The sequence below is a fragment of the Neodiprion fabricii genome, chromosome 3 (assembly GCF_021155785.1).
Source record: "Neodiprion fabricii isolate iyNeoFabr1 chromosome 3, iyNeoFabr1.1, whole genome shotgun sequence".
In the NCBI taxonomy this organism is placed as follows: Eukaryota; Metazoa; Arthropoda; class Insecta; order Hymenoptera; family Diprionidae; genus Neodiprion; species Neodiprion fabricii.
This window is the reverse complement of record NC_060241.1, coordinates 31,107,539-31,121,575: the sequence shown is the minus strand read 5'-3', so window position 1 is coordinate 31,121,575 and position 14,037 is coordinate 31,107,539. Positions and strand designations below refer to the sequence as shown.

General features: G+C 34.6%; 2 protein-coding genes across 8 annotated transcripts in view; one reads left to right on the top strand and one right to left on the bottom strand.

Moving 5' to 3' along the window:
• Positions 1-1,051: 1,051 nt before the first annotated feature.
• LOC124178726 (PHAF1 protein CG7083) lies at positions 1,052-7,701 on the top strand. 2 transcript variants are annotated; one of them, XM_046562291.1, is made up of 8 exons: positions 1,052-1,264; positions 1,855-1,937; positions 2,754-3,002; positions 3,175-3,393; positions 3,780-3,929; positions 4,235-4,399; positions 4,917-5,096; positions 5,192-7,701. In XM_046562291.1, the coding sequence occupies exons 1-8, from the start codon at positions 1,201-1,203 to the stop codon at positions 5,387-5,389; spliced, it is 1,308 nt and encodes a 435-aa protein (XP_046418247.1). In that variant the 5' UTR covers positions 1,052-1,200; the 3' UTR covers positions 5,390-7,701. The 2 variants fall into 2 exon arrangements, with proteins under 2 accessions (XP_046418247.1, XP_046418248.1); XM_046562292.1 differs by having other exon boundaries at positions 1,053-1,264; positions 2,754-2,981.
• Positions 7,702-9,255: 1,554 nt separating this feature from the next.
• Positions 9,256-14,037, bottom strand: part of LOC124178727 — a 78,181-nt gene continuing 73,399 nt past the window's right edge. For all 6 annotated transcript variants that reach the window (XM_046562298.1, XM_046562294.1, XM_046562295.1 and 3 more), the window contains 3 exons: positions 13,222-13,529; positions 12,251-12,587; positions 9,256-11,637 (listed from right to left, as the gene is read on the bottom strand). In XM_046562298.1, the coding sequence (XP_046418254.1) occupies positions 11,461-11,637; positions 12,251-12,587; positions 13,222-13,529 (822 nt within the window). In that variant the 3' untranslated portion in view covers positions 9,256-11,460. The remainder of the gene's footprint in view (positions 11,638-12,250; positions 12,588-13,221; positions 13,530-14,037) is intronic.

Genomic DNA, 14,037 nt, shown 5'->3' with positions numbered 1-14,037 from the left:
ACATATATACTTAACGCACGCGGATGTCACTGGTAAAAATTTAGACTCGCACTACTGACTTGTGCACATTTGTCGAGTCACTGGCAATTTTACAATCATTAAAAGTAGTTTATCTTAGAAGTCAAGCATTCTAAAGTTCGAAACTCCAATAATCTAAAGGTGGAAAGTTGAAAGTATGCATTAGCGATAATGCGGAACGTACAGACGTGTCTGATCGAGTGTGATGGGGAGAAGCAAGGCTTTTATTTACTTCCTTTCAGCTCAGAAGCGACTACCTCGCAAGTCATTATTATTACAAATTGAAAAATATTTTTTATCATATCGAAAAACACACGTCAAAAGAAAATGAAAATAATACATACGCGAGACAGGACATATTTTTACATTGTACAAACGTCAAGTTCTTACGTTGAATAAACGCGGGAATGTAAATTGTTGCCCTACATGAAAACAGAAGAACGTGGGAGTTATGTCGAGAATATTTCGAAGAATGCAATTATTTCGCATTGTCTCACTATCTTGCACAAAATTTCGCATTATCCAAATGTCGACGACGCATCTATGCAAAAAAATGTAAATGCACCGAGGCACAAAAGTTCACTTGGAGTACACGAAAGTCATTACTTGCAGGTTTTCAAGATCCTGTATTGAAATGGAGCAAAAATTAATTGATTTTACTTAAAAAATATTTCCTTTCCACGCAGGGTGCATAGATCAAACATGTATCAGTTCGATTTCACTCACCGAAATAACAAAAGAAATTTGATAAGGACCAACGACAAGACAGAGATTAACGAAATCGTGACTTTTGCTACATCGCGCCGTTTAGGAATATCCGAGCGCTACCTAATCGTGGAAATTGTCCGCGGTATCGAATTTTCGAAAATATACTCACGATCATACCTCGGTAGAGAATACTATCGTTTTCCTGGAGTTTTATACAATTTGCCGCGAAATATGCACGGGGCCCCGCAAAAGATAGGGTCTTCCCTGGGGAGGCGCGCGGGATCAGCTGTTCGGTGACAGTTTGCCAGCCGCGGTGGGAGACGGTGTGGTACAAGAAAGTCAACATGGCCGCTTGCTAAGCACAAATCGTACGTCGCAAACAAAGAAACGGCGCAGTTCACGGAAAAATTACGGCCGCGTTGTGTGGTTTTAGTTGATTTTCTGTGACTGATAGGCTTGGGAGTATATCGTAGGATGCTGGAGCTTGAGGTGGTACCCGAGAGGTCTCTCGGTTGTGAGCAGTGGGAATTTATTTTAGGCAAGTGACGAAACATTCGTAAATTCTCTCGGTATATTACGTAGAATTTTGCTGAAAACGATATTCCGCTTGAGGGTTAAAATTTTCACAACGCAATCCCGTCATGTTTTCATTGATTTTCAACAGTTGTCATCGCCCCAATCGCAACCCTCGTGACTTCTATAATTCATTATTACAGGTTTAGTTATGGTAAACAATTATATTTTGACAATCATTGCACGTAAACAAACTCCTATCCGTGTGTACGTAAACATCAACTCCATTACATAATTCGAATGTTTATTTTCTGCTTTTTTTATTTTCATTTATACCTGTCTCACGCCAAATTTTCCAACATTGTTATAACAAAGGAGTATAGCCGTTTCAATATGCAGGGCTAGCTCATTTCTTCACGGGTTATTAAATACGAGCCGCGATTGTTTTCAAGGTTCTCGACACTTTTACTTTTATCCATCTTTTCACATACATACGCGTTAACGTGCTTCTAGTTGCAGCTAAACTACATAATTGTAATTATCGTACGAAAGTTATTGTTAATGCAAATAATTTCTACTCTCGTTTTTTTCTCATTCGTCTTCTTTCTTCAACAGGAATGCATTTCTCTCAATCTGTAGCAATAATACAATCACAAGTGGGCATTATAAGGGGAGTACAAGTTCTTTACAGTGATACTGTAAGTATTTCAAATCCACTATCACTATCAGTAAATAGTAATAATGGCAGAATGCCAACAGTCACGGAGTGTAAACAGTGGGATGGGCTTTTGTAGTCTCCACTAGTGACATCTGTAGTCGAACTTCATACCTACAGATCCAAAACATTTGAGGGTGGGGATAACGCGTAAAACTTTATAAATACAAACGGAATACGTAACATATGCTATTTCGATTTGAAAACTATGCTAATCGAATATATAAAGTACGGTATCTCATATTATGCAGAATTTTGGCTTCTACGCAATAAGAGATTTGAAATCAAATTTTTGCTCTGCAAAGTTCACCTTCTGAAAAATGAAAAGACGGAATTTATACTTCTGATATTATTTAGATTTTTTTTTCATATCTTCATTGCTGAATTAATTGTAGACGAATCAATTCGTGATTTACAAAACAAATAGCCAAATCTGCAGTAAATTGATTGTACTTGAAAAAATTTACTGCCAAAATTGTATTCTAACAGAAGAGATATGAAAGAAGAAAATTGTAATAATTCAGCTGAGATTTCTGTAGTTAATATTCTGAGGTTTTAGATAACTATTATTTGTATAACTGCTATATTATAGAAATCGTCAGACGAATTTGAATTAAAATTTTGCATGAAAACGTTTATATTATTCCTATGAGTGGAATGATTGAATAAAAACAAAAATTTGTTTGTTCTCAATAAAAACTATTCAGTCCATGTACCAACTTTTGAATTAACGAAGCTTGAATGATTGTTTGAGAATCAGAGAGTCGATGTAAGATAAAGTGACGTTTCTTTTTTTCAGAATCCATTAGAAGTAGACTTAGTAATAAATTTACCACATGACGGGGTACGACTTATATTCGATCCAGTCGCGCAGAGGTTGAAAATTATAGAAATATATAATATGAAGCTAGTTAAACTTAAATATTGTGGTCTGCCTTTCAATTCACCAGAGGTACTTCCATCTATTGAACAAATAGAACATTCGTTTGGGGCTACTCATCCTGGCGTCTACGACAGTGACAAACAGGTACAATTGAGATTATGCAGTGTAAGATATTATAGATTCATCAAATCTAACATCTGATATTCAATTACTTATTTGTTTTATAACTGTACTTCTTCAAGAATAACTTGATTTGCTGCTTGTATGAACGATCAGATAATCTTATTAACGCTTATCACTTGTTTATAATAATAATAATGAACTTTTCCTGTTTCAGGTGTTCGTTCTGAATTTCAGAGGACTGTCGTTCTACTTCCCAATAGATTCTAAATTTCAACCAGGCTATGCACATGGCTTGGGATCCTTACGATTCTCTAACGGAGCTTCACCACTGGTGGCTAAAACTGCTATTTATGTTGGAAATAATGTTGCTACTGGAACTGCTGGCGGAGGAGAAGAACATAGTCCCAAAACATCTCCTCCACCTTTACCACTCGTTCGTATATCCATTTTCCTCTTAATTTATTCAAATTTCATTTGTAAATTGTAAGAATTTGCAAAGTAAATCGGTAATAATTGTCTAACTACAATTCTATGATTAGCTGATGTTCGGCAATAAAACTTTGCTTTAAGGGCGTAACGGTAAAAAAAATTGGGCACTTCCAAGATTACACTAACATCAGAGTTGAGTTACATCTACGGAATGGAATCTACATTACGGAAAATGGATTTTTTTCATTTTGTTACTCATATCTACCACTGAATGTTGCACAACGATCAATAATAGAGTTATGTCACGTTTACAACCAGTGGATTCTAGAAGATAACAAATATTATCACGAAATAACGCATAACTTTTAAGAATAAGCTTATTTTTATTAGGTCTGCTACCATAACAACTTGTATTTGGACAAGGCAGAAGTAATTAGAGATAAAATTCGAACCCGTGGTTTAAAATTGCATCTCTTCACGGAGGGAGGCTCAGCAACAAGGGTTCTATTGGAGCCTAAAAAACATCGTTTTACCAAAGAGGTAAGAATCGCAAGATACCTTTGTTTCAAAATTCGAATATTAAAAAGTATAAATATTGCAATACTGCCAGCAGAAATCATTTCTATTTTTTGTACGACCATCTACTAAATTAGAAGTCCTTTCAATTTCTACAATTTTGTAAATTGTAACTGTGATCAAATGACTGCTAAACCTTTTCAAAGCATATAAAACCTTGATTATAATCATAAAACATATTGTTGATGCTACTTCCTTGAATTTCTCAATAAGTACAGATAAATAACAAATGAACTACTTATACATGGATTTTGCAAACGTGACTTAAGGTATGGTTCGGGGATTCGTGTGAAGATGTGTTGAGTGCTCTTGGGGCGCCTTCTCGAGTATTTTTCAAAGCAGAGGACAAAATGAGAATCCACAGTCCCCATGCGCATAAGCGGGACAAAACCAGGCGTTCAGATTTCTTTTACAATTACTTTACCCTTGGACTGGTAAGACTTAATTCCATATAGTTATCGCATTGAACACTTTTTTCATTTCTATTGGTTTTAAAAGAAATACCGACATGCACTCTAATTAGAATTTTTCTTAAGATGGAATTCATGCCTTATTGGCGAAACAATGCAAATAATCCTTCTTTGCCTGAAAGATCATCTGAAATCCCACAAGACATCAATGTGTCGATTTATTTGATAATCTTATGTTAGCCAAATTCTTTAACTACACAACAATACCTGTATTGACAACTAGTTGATTTTTATGTTAAATATACTAACATAATATTATAATTCTACGTATTTTTGATCTATCGATTTTTTTCTTGCTCACAAACACTATATCAGAGTTTTACGTATTTTAAAATATCTCATTTTACTTCGAGAAAAAAGGTATCGCAAGAGATGTTACTTCTCAAAGGCATCGTACTCAACCGTAACGATCCTCAAATCAATTATTTAGTGACGTTTTCTGGAAAGAGCTGTTTGTAATAAATTTTCATTTGTTAATCAGGACGTTTTGTTCGATGCCAAGACGCAGTGGGTAAAAAAATTTGTACTGCACACAAATTATCCAGGGCATTATAATTTCAATATGTACCATCGTTGTGAATTCACTTTGAATCTACCACCGGAAACAAATGGCGCATCCGATTCTGGAAAACTCATTGACGTTTCTCCATCCCCAGTAACAGTGAGTCATGATTATATTATAATCAAGCAAGCCTGATAAGATTTGCCACCGAAATGGATATACAACATGATATACATATTACTTGTGCGTTACAGATCACTGCCTACACTAAATGGGACAGAGTAAGCGAGCAGTTAAAGGCTAGTGCGCGACCCGTTGTATTAAATCGCGCATCTTCGACCAACACTACAAATCCATTTGGATGCACGTTTTGCTATGGCGTTCGCGATGTGATCGTAGAAGTAATGGCTAATCAACATATTGCCAGTGTTACGTTATATGAGACGGCGTGACCCATGTAAACAAAACTGCTTGTAAAACTCTTTGCCACTTCTCCTTTACGAGAGCAAGAAATATGATAAATTTAACAAAATAATGGTAATGATAATAATAACAACAACAACCAATAATAATAATAATAATAATAGTAATAGTAATAATAATAACAGCAACAACAACAATAATAATAATTCATTTAAGTCTACGTGAGTAAGTGATATTTTATGTGAAAAAATGATTAAAAAAAAAACAATAAGGGAAAGTGATAATCTCTAATTGAGAAGGGTTAATTTTGCAGATCTATAATGCAGCGCAAAATATGACATGAAAAACAGCAGATGAGCAGAGTTCTCGACCTGAAGCCTTATTAATGAAAATGAGGAAACATTTCGAGTTTTTTGGGATCATTACAGTTTGAAATTACTCACTCTCCTAACATAAACATCACTCTGCTAATTTTTCACTTGCCTAAACTCAAAGTTGATATAGGACCATTCATTCATAGATTACGAACTCTATTTTATGTACTACGTAGAATAGATAGACTAATCTATAAGTGGATCTCCTAGCCTGATACAAAAATGTTATATACAATGGAAGTGAAAACATTGAAAAGGTAATATTATCGCATGCGTACATAAATATACATAAACACAATTTACTGTGTAAATGTGTATATATGTTTAACGCTTCAGTAAATTTATATTAAATGCAAACTCAATAGACAGTGTTTCGGCCAATAGTCAGTGGAACTTTCCTCGGTGCTGTTAATGGCTGTTTTACGTTTACTCAAATAATTTTATAACCCTGGAGGAGCTAGCTAGAAGCCAGGGCTTAAAAATACAATTCTCTGATCGTGGTTCCCGATTTCTATCTCCAATACGGTGACATTGTTTATCCATATCAATACTTACAATGCCTGGTATCGATTCTACATAATAGTTTTTAATCATAGTACAATACTTTCATATTAGGCTTAATGGCCATAATTATCAATATAAATTATAATACTTATGGTAGTGGATTACGTCATGTAAATCAAAACCCTGTGTCTCCCCGCACTCAGGCCTTTGCCCTCTTGTTCACCCCAAAAAAGCATAAAAATATTAAGTAATAAAAATTTGCGTAGATAGTAATTATATAGTTAAAAGAATTTATGCAAATAATTATAAATGATAATTAATTGTAACGTGTAATGTTAATATTTAATTTTCATAACTCAATTTTTCTAACGTGTAGTTTAAGAAAAAGAGATGAAGATTAAAAAAATGATGAAAAAAATAATTGTAGCAATGCTAGAGTGCCGCAAGTGACGCAGCTTTGTGATGAAATTTAGTTTACACAGATTTAGTTAATAATTTCTAATTCCTAATCAATTATATGATTGAATAATTGTGAGATTTTTCAAAGAAAACAATTTCTCGTAGTCAAGCGAATATTATTACCAATCATCTTTTAAAATCATGTTCTCATTATCTAAGTACTACAGGTACTCTGACGTTGAAAAAAAAAACCTTTTCCTTACGAATGGATACCAATACTTACTAAATATTTTTCTAGTACAACAAAAATCGTTATATAATTAAATTTGGGGAAAAATCAGGAATAACAGATATTAACAGTTTCATCACAATATCACGCAAACATTTATAACTTATCACAACCCATTATATTGTTAGCTGTGTTTCATCGTTAGTGATAGACATGTGCTTCGTTAGCTGAGGCAAAGTTAAAATAATTTGGAGGAAAGGAAAGAAAGTAAAACAATTTTCAGAGTACTGAAATTATTCGACTAACGTCGTTGACTCTACATAAATATAATTCTGAGAAAATTAATTGCAATTATTTTGAATTAAGTTGTGTCCAACATAACATGTTTTAAATACATATGAGTATGCTATACATATACCAATTGCATCCAATTGTGCAAGTAATACCTCTGTAACTCTATCGTATACTTTCATGTGTAATTTGGGCATATATATTATATATACGATCTTTCCACATTTCACCAATAGCTGCCTCAAACTTTGTATAAATTATAGACCCGAATTTTGTCCAAGGATAATCAGACCGATCCAGCGCCAACGTCAACATTGACATAAAATTATTTTAAATGCGTACATTTATATTAATGTTTAACATTATGATTAAAGCGTTAAGAATTTTTTTTTTCTCGATTTTATAAATATCTTAATTTACGGTTCTTTGTTGTTTCCGTTCAGTTATACAATTTTATGGTTTTGTATGATAAATCTATTATATTTCTGTACGTATTTTTCGTATGTATTGTGATCGAAGGAAAAAAATGTCAGTTAAAACGTCTGAAAAAACGGAAGCAAACAAAGACATATCAAAATATTTGTGCGAGGAATACGCAATTAATTTTTATATTTTAGAATTATTTATTTTATCCAAAATATCTTGTTTTAGCTACGCCGATAGAGTTTACGAATTGTGTTTTCAGAATTTCAATGTTTTGCTTGGATTACCCGCCATAATTTGTTCACGAAAATAATTCCTTCACCTCTGTCATCAGAATGACAATAATTTACAATTTTAGAAGGTTTTAAATCGACACCAATTTCGTTATATGTTTATTAAATAGATAAATAATTCGCGTGGCGTTGTTATCGTCTTACTTTATTGACATCACAGATCAAAGTCTTGCTATTCATACCTGTTGTGTAACAGTCATGGAATTCTTTTTATTTGAAACCTTGCGCAACAACTGAAAACAAGGCTCTGCTGTTATTTCTTTTTTCGATTTTTTGTTGTTATTTTTCAAGTAGAAAATTAAAATAACGTACTAATAAATAAAACCGATTATTAATTTTGTTAATTAATGTTGTTAGAACACATACGCATTGCATACGTCTTTTGTATGTTCACCTGATGAATAAAGGATCTCAAAAATCTATCGTAAAATATTTAATACACTCTTATCTTCAATTAGTGCTACATTATTCTAATTATTATCATCAATACTGAAAGAATCACGCCTGTTGATGTTTCAAAACTTGAAACAAAATCGATATCTTTTTTCATTATTATAAATTTAGTAAAAATGTGCAAAATCCGCGTCGCTACATTTTTCACAATTTCACCACGCAAATAAAATTACAGGAAAATATGAGTTACCTTTATTATTTTCGATGAAGAATAGCAATCAATTTATCGAAATAAAACAAGTCTGCAATAAAATATTGATTTGAATACGTAGATAAGGTATACATTGAAATAAAGGTATATTGTACAATTCAGATTTTTTTTACATCGTGAATATACACACAATTATAATTTTGAGTATCACGTTGAAAAGAATGGTACGGGAAACTGGGCGAAGGTATTTAAATTCGAAATCATAAATATATCATTTATTTATATAAGTTCATAATTTATTATCTTGTAATATTAATAATATTAGGAATAATAGAAACAATAATAATAATAACAACAATGATAATAGCAGTAGGTATACGGCAAACATCTTAAAACTTATGAATAACAGTGCCGTACCGTTATTATCTAAGAATTAAGATACTAATAAACATATCAATAATAGTGATAAAAATAAAATTAACGATAATCAAAAGCAGTCTATGAATGTGCTACCAAAGCAATGATATACATATATTATACGATTTCATATAAATTAAGATAAAGATATAGTCAGATTTTTTGCTTTCTGGGACAGTGCTGCAGATTATACAGACTCGAATGTACAGTGTATTGTTTATATCTATATTACAAAGCTATAGCAATGGTGTATTATATATATTATTTATGCTTCATTGCGTGTATGTTCACATACACTCGTAGGTATTTTGCCAAAACATACTGAAATGCTTCTTTTCCCTTTTTCAACCTTTTATCCCACCCGTTTATACGATATTTTTTTTTAAAGATATTATGCAAGAGATCGTTTATATTGGCTGCTGTTTCAGCCTTGAGGAACATAAGAATTTATTGGTGCATTATAAGTTCTTTTTAATCATGTTTAAGTCTATCTCAATAATCTTATATAAGAAATATTATGTTCACTTTTTTTTTAACTTATGTCGTAAATTTTTATTTACAAAGAGTGGAGCCCTGCCTTCCGTTGAAAAAAAAATTTAGAATGTCGAGATTATAGCTCATATACGTACGTATACTTTAAAAAGGATAAAAATATTTTCGAAAAAAAAATAAAATTCGAACAAATACGTTTATCACACCTTTATAGCAATGAATATTATGTATTTCTTGAAGCAAATGTGTTAAACGGTGAAATCACAAAAAAATAATTAATTTCACAACGCGTCAACATTTTTAATTTCAGATGCCTGAATCAACCGCTGTTCACACACATTGTACCTCGGTACATAACACGAGTTTATCAACTCATCATTATGCACGCACTATCGACGCTCAGCAGCGATTCTTTGGGTGCTTCAAAGAGGTAGCTTATTATGAGACGAGGCAACAATATTGCAAGCGTGTAATATTATCACACCACCGTACTGCAAAATACTATTTTCGATATAATCAAACTCCTCAATACACGAATAAAAGCTGATATAGAATTTTGGGTCTCGCATTCTGTTATATATTAGGCCCATTCTTGATTAATAATTGTACAACTTCTCAAGTTTGTGTATCGATTGCGATTACGATAATTGACAAAAGGGATTACTATTATCACTATTATTAGTATTACTATTTAATTGTTATTTTGGTTGTTCTTGTTGTTTTTGTTGCTGCGATTATTCCTATGATTGTATATTATAGTATCTTTACATAATTATCATAATAGGTAATAACTGTATTATTACGATTCTAAGGAAGAAATTGAAACACCTCCAGGTAAATAGTAAAATTCATAGATCAAATAGCCTATGCTATTTGGATCATCCGTTAAGTGAATAGATAATATTTGTATAATAGAAAAAGTGCTGAAACAGCTACACACAGATTGATAAACACGCGAATATATAATTTCGACTTTCGATTCGATACAATAATTAACAAATCCGAATATTTACAAATGATTTAACGTATGGCATAAGACGATATACAGAAATACGCAAACAAATTAAAACAATCAAAACAAATGACAAATCGATGTGGAGACATATTATTTATTCTCACGAACTCAGAGTGAATCTGTTATTTTTGATGAATATTAATTTTTTGCTCTTCGATTTCCAAATGAAGTCAACTGCCCACGTGCAAAAGTAATGTACGATTATTCATTACTCGCGATCCTTTGAAATTACCAATAAATAATACCTGTATGTTAATATTAATTACGATGGAGCTGCGACGAAGATTGAACGCGAAAAAAAATGTGCTCAGGTGTGTATTGATCTAAATAGACGATATTTAAATAGCAAAATTGGCCATATATGTAGATACGAGCAGCAATCTTGCGGTTTGCGGTTATTTTGGATCCTTTGTTACCACAATATAACAAAGGGTGGTCCGGATCTTTTACAAAGCGAATAAACGTAGTAACTTTGCCGTCCGGAAGCCAGAAAAAAGGGTCAACAGAAAAAGGACAAGAATGACGATAAGATTTTCAGGCCTTTTCGGGTTTTTTCGAGTAAATTTATTAACAAAGATTTACGTACACGGTTAATAATACTCATTTCACTTTGCTTTCCATTAACGTGCGTTACTTGAACTTCTAATAATAACAAATCTACGACCCCGAGTGAAATTTTCCTCCAGGTGAAATATAATTTGTATTGAAAGACATACATACATCATGACACGCGTTATAAAACATAGCAAAACGGGCTTTCATCGCGGCTTTGTATGTAAATCCACGCCAGAAAATTTACCCGAGACGCGACGAGGTCCCGAAATCTCGATGTTGCCTCGTCCTCTTTTTAACTTCATCGTTCAGCATCTTAACGGCCACACATGCATACTACGCGTAAGCTCTGTATTCGTAAGATCGTGGTCAACGCGATACCGTCTACCTTTGTGCCACATTATCGTTGAAATTGATCGCAACGTTGCCTTAAATCTAGTAGTACAACATTTTTATGAATTAAAATATTCTTTACTCTCGTTTAAAAATTAATTTAATTTAATACTTTCAGGCGTATGATTGATCGAGCGATATAGCAATTTTATTCCCCTTTTCAACCCAATTTCTCAAACGCCCCCGGAGTTCCTCCAGACTTTTGGATTTCGCTTTGTTTATCCTTTTGTATTTAACGTCCTTCGGCTTCGTCACGGATCTGTGATTGCTCATTACCCTGTTATACGTCACCTGAAAGACAAACAGAAACAACCGCGTTGCAGTTAAAAGGGTAAGACGTACTCAAAACAAGTGGAGGAATATCGCCTATACGAACCTCTTAGTAGAACCTCATAACTCTATCACTTTTATTGTACATGTTATTGCCACGCTGACACATTCATCTCTCTCTCGAAAACACACCACAAAAAGACAAAGATGAAAATAAATGTTTGATTCTAGCTTTACGAACTCATATCTTGTACTCGCCATGCTGGCAATTTTATTTGCCATAAGAGGCTCAAGTGATTAATCTCCAATACTCTTCTCAGTTTGTGTTCCTGTTCACGCTTTCAACTGTAATTCCAACCTTTTTTATCGGATTAGATAACTTTTGTCAACTTTTCCATTCAGTAGCCTGAATCAATCAACAAGCAACCTGTAATTTCCTTGTCTATATGTGTTTTTTTTTTTGAAGTGTCACTGGAAAAACTTCGAAATACCGAGTAACTCTTATACCTGTAAAACATTTCTCGTCCATCTCTGAAAACTTGAACTTGACAGAAAAATGAAAATGACGAGAAAACGTTTGGCATACGGCTGAGATGAAATCAAAAGTGAAGTATTAATCTTGCGATGGCGATACCTGAGCCTGTTGACTCTCTTCTCGGGGTCTTTCACTGGGTGGCGAATCGGCCTCCTGAGCCAGCCTCTCGAAACTGCCGTACAGGTCCTGCAGACGTCCTTTGCCGCCTCCAAGGCTCTTTGACCTCCGATCCTCGTACTCGGAGTTTTCCGTCGACTCGGACGGATCCTGATTATTCTCACTATCCCCGTCCTCCTCCACGGAGTAGACCGTTTCAAGGATTTCCGGTCTGCGTAGGTAGCCGTTACAACGACGTAAAGAGGCGTACTTATTCGATGGTTCCACCGCGTCGGAGACCGACCTGATCACCGTGACGTCCGTGATGTTTGATCGAAACCTGAAGGAAAGAAAAAGCGGTGGTAACAGCCCAAGGAGCTTCTTTCTCTGTTTATTCGATCACGAAAACAAATTCTTTCAATTCCACGAGCTTCGGCCACTACTGCAGTCAATTTATTTCTTGGTTTTCTTCATCGCTAATTTGTATCATTACACATAACATACATAAATCAGCAAATTATCTCACATTTCTTTCCAATTTATGAATTTTTTTTTTACAGAAGCCATTTTATTTAGCATCCTGTGTAGTTGGAAGTAAAGTGCCTGATTTTTATTCTTCTCGGTATAAAGACGAAATGAAATCAGAAATAACGAAATCTAAATTCTACCTTCCGCACATGTAGTATACCAACGAAGCAAAGGATGATTTAGAGGTTCATATTGTAATCCATTGGACTGTTTACACGTATCGTATTGTGTACCTAACGACTAGTGCCTAATCATAAAACGTGATGTTAACGATGGTCACGTTTCCCCGACTTTCTTCTACCTACGCATTAATAGTATACAACGACGCGACGGGCTTTCGATTGTTCGACAAATTAGTAAAAACGAAACGAAGAGACAGAGTGAAAAAATGAAATCATCTCCGCAGGTATGCAAAAAAGATTTACAGATGCGTAAATGAATCTGACCTCGGGGGAGCAGGATCATCGGCAGTTTCCTCGAGAACAACGGCGCTGTCGCTGTCACCGAGGCTGTCAAGTCTGTCGAGGGCATCGCAAGGCGGGGAATCCCTGGTGCCGGTACTTTTGTCTGCGAGTCTGCTCTGCAGTTCCGTGATGACTTGTTGCTGTCTCAAAATGATGGCCTCCCTCTGGGCAAGACTAGCTTCGATCTCCTTCTGCTTCCTCGATAATTTCGACTCGAACAACAGCAGCTGAGAGGACAACGCGAACAGTTGTTCGGCTTTCTCGACCGTCAGCCTGGCTACCAGATCCTCCTGCAAGTTCGTTAAAAGTTCATTCACGCGCAACGCTGCAGGTGCATCTCGCCCAAAGTATTATAGGTGTGCCGGGTTCACGTTATACACGCGTGGCGAACATGGACACGGGTCGATACGCGCATTTTATACCTATATTATATATATATATATATATATGATACATATCCATACGCAGGTTAAACGAGTGGAACGGCGCTACAACGCCAACGCAATTAGAGGCTCTCTAAAACCGATTCGCCGTGAATGCAGGCGTGTATGCCGATACTTACATCGATACACAACAGGTTCAAATTTCAGATTTACGATAGACGCAAAGACAGCGGCTGTCCAAGACTTTATACTTAGATTTCCTTCTATTCTTGCAGGCCTTATTTTCCTTTTTTTCGATTAATTTATTATACCTACTACCATGCCTTGTACGCACCTTGGCCGACACTGGCGCAAGAATAATAACAAGCGCAAGAAGCAGGAAAGTATTAATTCTTTCGATCGGACAAGCCTCGCT

Coding starts and splice junctions, on each gene's coding strand:
- LOC124178726 (XM_046562291.1), top strand. CDS start 1,201: ATGCTGGAGCTTGAGGTGGTACCCGAGAGGTCTCTCGGTTGTGAGCAG. Junction 1,265..1,854: donor GCAGTGGGAATTTATTTTAG/GCAAGTGACGAA, acceptor TTTCTTCAACAG/GAATGCATTTCTCTCAATCT. Junction 3,930..4,234: donor AACATCGTTTTACCAAAGAG/GTAAGAATCGCA, acceptor ACGTGACTTAAG/GTATGGTTCGGGGATTCGTG.